General features: G+C 36.7%; 2 protein-coding genes across 2 annotated transcripts; both read right to left on the reverse strand.

Annotated features, from left to right (window-relative positions):
- Nucleotides 1-1,047: 1,047 nt before the first annotated feature.
- On the reverse strand, nt 1,048-1,383 carry LOC139189924 (cysteine proteinase inhibitor 5-like). Its single transcript, XM_070809194.1, has one exon. It carries the CDS (start codon nt 1,381-1,383, stop codon nt 1,048-1,050), a length of 336 nt encoding a protein of 111 aa, XP_070665295.1.
- A 511-nt stretch (nt 1,384-1,894) lies between these two features.
- Nucleotides 1,895-5,766, reverse strand: LOC103423578 (sodium/hydrogen exchanger 2-like; the record flags this gene model as incomplete). Its single annotated transcript, NM_001328858.1, is given in 15 exon segments — nt 1,895-2,232; nt 2,492-2,575; nt 2,722-2,784; nt 2,874-3,012; nt 3,113-3,214; nt 3,331-3,431; nt 3,542-3,608; nt 3,714-3,760; nt 3,867-4,061; nt 4,147-4,193; nt 4,270-4,329; nt 4,444-4,541; nt 4,877-4,995; nt 5,117-5,485; nt 5,733-5,766. Coding segments are annotated over 14 exon segments (1,635 nt in total). The 5' UTR covers nt 5,294-5,485; nt 5,733-5,766.
- Between the last annotated feature and the right edge of the window lie 1,503 nt (nt 5,767-7,269).

Here is a 7,269-nt window from a genome sequence, read left to right on the forward strand (position 1 = left end):
ATCAGAGTAGAGAAGAAGGGGTGCCGTATCCCCATTGGAAGAGGGCTCCTCTCTTTTTGTTAGTAATCATCCACCAAGGTAGTTGTTGTTGTAATAGTTTTGAATTTTGTATATAGATGAAATTGTTCATTATATTTCTCTCTATTTGTTTCTTTGGTATGTGAGAGCTATTGGTTGTATTAGGGTCTTGGGTTGTGAGCTTGCCAAAACTTTGTAAACTCTCATTTGATTGATAGTGGATTATAAGGTGAGCTTCTACTGCTTCGAGAACGTACTCCAGTTACACTGACTGTTCAGGAATCTCATTAAAATCTTGGTGTCTTTTATATTTTATTCTTGCATTTCATTTGATATATTTCCTGTGGGTTAGCTTGAGTTGGTTCCAATTGGTTTGGTTCTGTCCTAGCACAACAATTTGAGATTCTTGGTTTGAATTCTTCTTGTTTTGGCCATAAATAAAAATAAGGTTTGTTGAGATCCAATCTGTTTTTATATAGACAAAGTCGCGCGACTTCGGTCAATCAACTTCGAAGCTCAATTTGGGATCCTATCATAGGGATCGAACGACCTTCCCATATCTCTTCAACCCGTTCGATCCGCAATGGAAATATGATTTGTGGGGGTTTTTTGTAATCCTCTAGTAAATTTTAAATTTTTATGGGTTAACTTGGAAGTTGGAGACTACTTTGAACTTCTTGTTTTGAGTTTGAAGCACCTGTTTGGTTTTTGGTTCTTCTGAGAAAACTTCAGTTTAAGAGTATATAAGTACTTTCATATCGATCTTTTGCTATAATTATCATAAACTTAAAAAATGGATATAATTCAATATTAATACTTTTCATATCATATTTTTGTGGTTAAAAAATTGAAAGATACTTCAGAGCAACTATTACGTGAGGACAATAAGTAAACTAAATACCAGTAAAGCAGATCCACATAAAATCGTCAATTTCTTTATTTTAACAAAGGGTGATGCAAGTAAAGCATCCAAATTGACATGCTCAACAATTTTGAGATCACTAAATATTAGTTTCTATGGCCTTTATCTTAAAAAAGGCTATCAATTCCCGCCGGATCCCTGTCCTCGACTGATGTCTTGTAGTATTCAGCGGGATTGTGCAAAGACTCGTTCTTAGCAGCAACAAGAAGCAAATATAAGGTGCCTGATATAAATGTTATCTCAGACGAAATCAAATTTTCAAACACTAACTTGTTTGTGACATTCTTGTTGTACTCAGAAACGGCCCACTCTCCGATCTCTGTCGTGTTTAAATCAATGCAGTTTGTAGGCTTCCAGGTACCGGGAACGTTGTTTGGTGCAGTAGTGGTTACCAGAGAAACCAGTAGAGCAAAGAGTGCGAGAAAGAAGCAATGAGGATGCATTGTAACCAATGAGTTCTGCTCAAGAATTAATATTATTTTGGGTAATTCGAACTCCAAGTCTTGAGGATGCATTGTAATCAATGCAGTTTTCAATCTTTTTTTATTAGTTTTCCTTACTTTTATCCCGTATTTTTACTAACCCTGATGGGTTAATTTGCAAAGACAAAAAAGTTAAAAAAAAACATTACAATTATTGTTGGAAACAAACAAAACATTGTTACATGTAAAAAAACAGAAAACAGAACATTGTTACATTACATTAACATTGAAGTCTCAGATTCAACCGATGTGCTTGGGACAAAAGACAAGACAAGACAACCCCAATTAAAAGAACAAGCTATACAAAATACAGTGTAGATCAAACATGGTCGCATATTATGGTACACTACTTCCTTTCATAAGCTAATAAAAAACCAAGGATCGAAGAATTATATCGCACGCTGAGTGAGTTCGGGTGAATATATGGTACAATTTATTTCACATTTTGCCCGGCTATGTATCTTCCCGGTGTTCTCATTGCCACTGAACGTTGTTGTTCCGTTCAGTTGGTGAGCCGGGAACAAAGGGAACAAAACCCCGGCCTCCAAACACCGGTCGCATGAAGGCGTTATCAAACTTACGCCAATAGCGATGGACAGTGTGCCTATTAAATGGAGTCGTCAGAAGATCGCGAATGCTGGCTGGCCGTCGAATATCTTGGATAACGAGATCATCTACAGAATCCTGCCCTAGAAGTGGAATAATGATTGATTTTGGAGTGGTTGGTTCTGATGACAGCATGCTGGTTGTTTGTTTTGATGAATGAGGCAGCAAGAACCTTATAAGAGGTTTTGTCATCAATCCGAACACCTGAACAAAGTCCAAAGATGATAATCACTATGGTGTCCAACAAAACTAACTTGTATGATGCACGTTGGAACTACCGCAAATCTAATAAAACTTTAAGTATGATAGAACGACTAAACTTCTGGCAGACCACAAAAGCCCAGCCAGCTAATTCTCTGAGAAACGGATAAATCTTTGGCAGATTACCGTTATTCGTAAGAAAACAGGATCAATGAGGAAACAAAAACGTTCACAAGTACATAATCCAGAGCAGATGTCTTACCACTGTGCTGACAAGAACAACAGTTATCGTGCTAGTGATCATGATTGCATTTGCTCGCAACTGCGTGTGGCCTGACCTCGTAAACTGCATTGAATGAAAATTGTATTACATGAGACCATCTCTCTTTCCTTACATAGTATATAGAATTTGGTTATAATAAGTTCTCATGGAACGCCATATTTTTTTGCTTTTCTCTATGACGAGTAGGTAGTAATTAACATATAACTTGCCTGATTGTAAGCTAGTGCTATCGAAACAGCACCTCTCATGAGACCAGCCCACCATATTATCACCTACAAGAAGAAAAATGTTTGTTAGTTTAATCTGTTAATTCACTGTATCTGAGGGAAAAAAAGCATCGCTGAAGAAACAGTGTGCTTACTTGCTGCCGGAGGCTGATTTTCTCATGTTGGTTTTTCTTTGCTAAGTTTGACAAAAATGATAGGGGGAAAATAAAAGCTGCTCTTCCTAGCATAAGAAGACCTAGCAGTATTGAACTCACCGCCACTGATGTTCCAGGACTACGAATGCAAAGTCAGGCACCGCACGAGTTAGTATAAGTCATAACATTATGAACAGATATGTACAAGGTCCAAAACATCCTGCTTTCCAAGGGCATACCTGTCGCTTACAAATCTCCACTTTTCAATGTCCAAGGCATCCATACCAACATAAAGGAAGATAAATATTTCGGCAACAAATGACAAGGTTGCGAAAGCATGCCTGTAAAAATGTGTAGAAAAATTGAAATCATTAGTTAAATGACCTATTATTAAACTGTGTCCTAAACAGGACCATTGCATTCGAATGGCTTGGAGGTAATATTAAGGAAGCCATACTTGGTCGTAACTCTTGAACTCTCAGTCACATTGTGCCAAGTGTAATGCGACATCACGATCCCACAAAAGAACACAGTGAGAATGCCACTCAAATAGAATAACTGCAACACACGTCAAGTATGTCATTGTCATAGTTGTTTGTATGACCAAAGCAAAAAGATCCAACTAGAGACTTGAAGCCGGAAGAAGGGAGAGTAGAAGAAAAGCTTACTTCAGCCAGTATATATGACAGGTATGCCATGAGCATCATAAGAGCAACCTCACGATCCGTAGAGTGCCTGAATTATGACACAAACCAGGTTGTGTCAGCAAAAATATCTTGTCTACTTGGTTTGTGGTGTGAACGAGGCATAACTTGAATACATAAATTAATAATGATATACCTTGCAAAATAAAGTTTTTTTATAATGTAAGCACTAAGCAGCCCTGCCTGCAAGAGAGGGAAGTTATGCTAAGGTACAAAAAGTAAGGGGAAAAAAACAATATAGCACATTTGTGTATATGGACACACGGAAAAGAGAGGGAAAGGGAATTACAAACACTCCTAGCATGGTGCTTGCGAAAAACAAATAAAAGAAGTTTCCCAGAAAGTGCAAGGCAATGCCGGAATCAAGGTGGGTGAGATCAAAGCTCTGAATAGCATTGAAAAGAACCACAGATGTCGCATCGTTAACGACACCCTCCCCGAACACAAGACTGTAGAGTAAAGGTGTCTCATCTTGATTGAGCACCTGGACATTGGGCAAACAAATTTAGTGTCAAACTATTCATATTTTATTTGTTTGAAAACTCAGATGCGACAAGGATGTGTCATACCTGCAACGTGCAAACAGAATCCGTTGCAGCAAATATTGCACCAATCGCTACGAATATGAGATTAAAATAGTTAGAACCCAAATAGAATCCAAAGAAACAAATGGAGCAAAGAAAGTGAAATACCAAGAAAGTCCCCCAATTCCAGAGTTCCAATATCCAATTTCTTAAAGAATTGTGTAGCGCCTGAATCAAGCAAAGACAAAGTAAGTGAACTTTTTCAAATTCGAGTATAACTCATAAGTCATAACCACCCCTGTGCACATCGGGGAAACAGCATGTTCAGAGTTACGAGCATGCCTAATGATATGATAGTGCAGGATACTAATGTACCAATGGCACCAAACAGTACAATGGTGCTGAAGTTAACAAAGAACTGCTTCTTTTTCACCTGAAACCTGATACACACATAGCAAAAGACCAAAACACGAACCATAAGCTCGGAGGGGAAAATTTTTATTGATTACCTACCAATATGAGATCAACCAACATAATGGAAAATGGAAACTTCGACACAAAAAAGGAAAATTGGTGTCCTGATTGCAGGATGGAAATAGGCGAAAACAACTGTAATAGTTTACGGGAAACATCAAAAACATAAATAGAAACACTTGTGCCGAGGATTGCACGTACGTACTAAAAGCAAAACAAACATCAACTACCTATCAGGATATAACCAACACCTCATTTAATACACTTGTTAGAAAAATATATAAACGGCAAGAAAACTCACCCGGCATTAAAAATAATAGGCGGAAGGAGGTATATAAAGAAAAGATCTTCACTGAAAACCAAAAGATGCGAACTTTTTCCTCGACTGATCAGAAGAATAACTACTCCAGTACATATACCCTACAAACAAACCACATAAAATCAATCACAATTTGCCGAAACACACCAATCGCGTATAATTCAAACTTTTCTTTTCGTATGTTCTGTTTCGTTTCTATCAGTAACCTAAGCAAATACTCACAATCAAAAGGGCGGTGATCGACTCATTCACCCATCGATTCTCCTCGAGAAGATGTCCGATCACAATACAAGCTAAAAGTAGTGCCACGAAAAGGTTCATCGAAACCACAGACGAGTGGTCCGAAGTGGATAGATTTTGTAACTTTGAGATCAACATGCTCAAATGTGGAACCGCCATTGTATCCACCTCTTGGAATAAATTACACAGCAGAAATATATGACAAACTAATTGAACAATCTTTCAACAGAAAGCACAAAAGATTGAGATTCCCTTTCAAGCTTCGTATTTGCAGAATCTTCGAATTTGTGGAATCTATCTCTCCGCACTGTCCATCTCAATAATCTTCGAATATCGTAAACCTTATGAACTCTGCATTAAAACGAAAAAAACACAACTTTTAGAATGCTAAAAGTTCAAAAAGCATCGTTTGGTTGCTGAGAAAATTGAGAAAATGCAGGAAAGCAACTACTTTAAGAATGTTTTCGGATTCAAACGACAGAAAGCGGCTGACTTTCTTTTATTTTCCTCCATTTTCTCGGCATCCAAACGCATAAAACAGAAAATTTAACAAACCAATTTGTCCAAAATTCCAACAATTATATAACAAAATGCTTACCAGGGAGGTTCGAAGAACATGCATAGCAGGAGCAAATTGGGCAAAACGGTAAATCCACCTCGTGATTCTGGATCGAACGGTCTAAAATTCACGAAGACAAAGACTCAAAGAGTTCCAACAGAGGAAGCTGGAACTCAATTTCAGCTCCGAAATTCTCCGGAAACCCCAAAATGGACAGCAAATGCGAGGATTCCCGAGCTCAAATGACAAATAAGAAAATCGCTTCTGCTTAATTCAAACCAAAACAATCGTAATTTTCCGAGAAAATGGAGGATAACGAAGGAAAGTGAGAGAAAATTTTGATAAATAGTTGGAGATATGGAGATTGGAAGAAAACGAGAGAAAATCCGTGGACTTATAAATGGAAGAAAAAGTTGTAGAGAGAGAAGGCGAGGGAGGGGAGAGAGAGAGAAGCGTGTGATTTTTTAACTTGGGGAAAACAGACGGATGACAGAAAACGAAAGAGGGAAGGAGGCGATGCTTGATCTAATGCGGCCGGGATGTAGCGGAATGCGGCGGGCGGTGGGGATCGGATCCGTTGGTTTGGTGATCTTAAATTATCGGGTGCCTGGGCGTGTTTTACTGATTAAATGGCCGTTGAGGAAGGGCAAAGACACCAAAATTCAGCCACTCGCGTCGCTGTTTTCCTTTTGAGAAATAACTGTATTATTGTAAAATAAAAAATAAAAAATTTTCCAAAAAGTAAAATTATTTAAAAAAGAAGAAAAGGTCTGAGTTAAAAATATATAAAAATTAATGAGAAGAGCTTTAAATTGTTGAGTTTTAATGATAATGATAAGATAAATAGTACCAAGATTGACTTTTTAGTGTAAAAATATGATTTTTCGTTAAAGTGAACAGTACTAGGAGCTTTTCGTTATAATTCCCTAAAAATATTCCATTTTGAAATTGTTGTAATTTGATTCATGCCACAAATTATTTTCCAATAAAAACATTTTATTGTCACCTTTAGACAATCTTCAAAGAAAATGGTAAATTACAATTGTACTTCTCCAAATAAATTGTTTAATGTTATTTTGTTTATATAGGACTCTAAATGATTGTATTTGCTAAAAATTTGTTGAAACAAAATTTCTATTGATTTGAATGTTAGTTGAATACAAAAACCCATAATTCAAATTAATTCAAATTAAACTTGACGCTAATGTTTTTAATTTCTAATCACAAAGATTTTTAATTCATTCAGCAAATAACATTTCGGTTGAAAGAATTTTTTATGTCAAATATGCCCAATAACATCTCCACCTTGTATGGACTTAGGAGTTTTTGATTAATGCAAATTATGTAAGTGCATGTTTTATTATGTTATTTTTATTAGTATTGTTTGGATAATTATGAAGTAAAAGACAAGTTTAGAGGATTATGTATTTGATTTAACCAAATACTAAATTGATTTAATAAATAAAATTGAGTTTTTCCACTGAAAGCACCACATCTGGCTAAGCTGGCTCTGTCCAAAGTGGACCCCTTCACTCTTAACTTCATCCACGTTGATGTCAAATTGCGAAATCACGCC

The sequence above is a fragment of the Malus domestica genome, chromosome 12 (genome assembly GCF_042453785.1).
Source record: "Malus domestica chromosome 12, GDT2T_hap1".
Taxonomy (NCBI): Eukaryota; Viridiplantae; Streptophyta; class Magnoliopsida; order Rosales; family Rosaceae; genus Malus; species Malus domestica.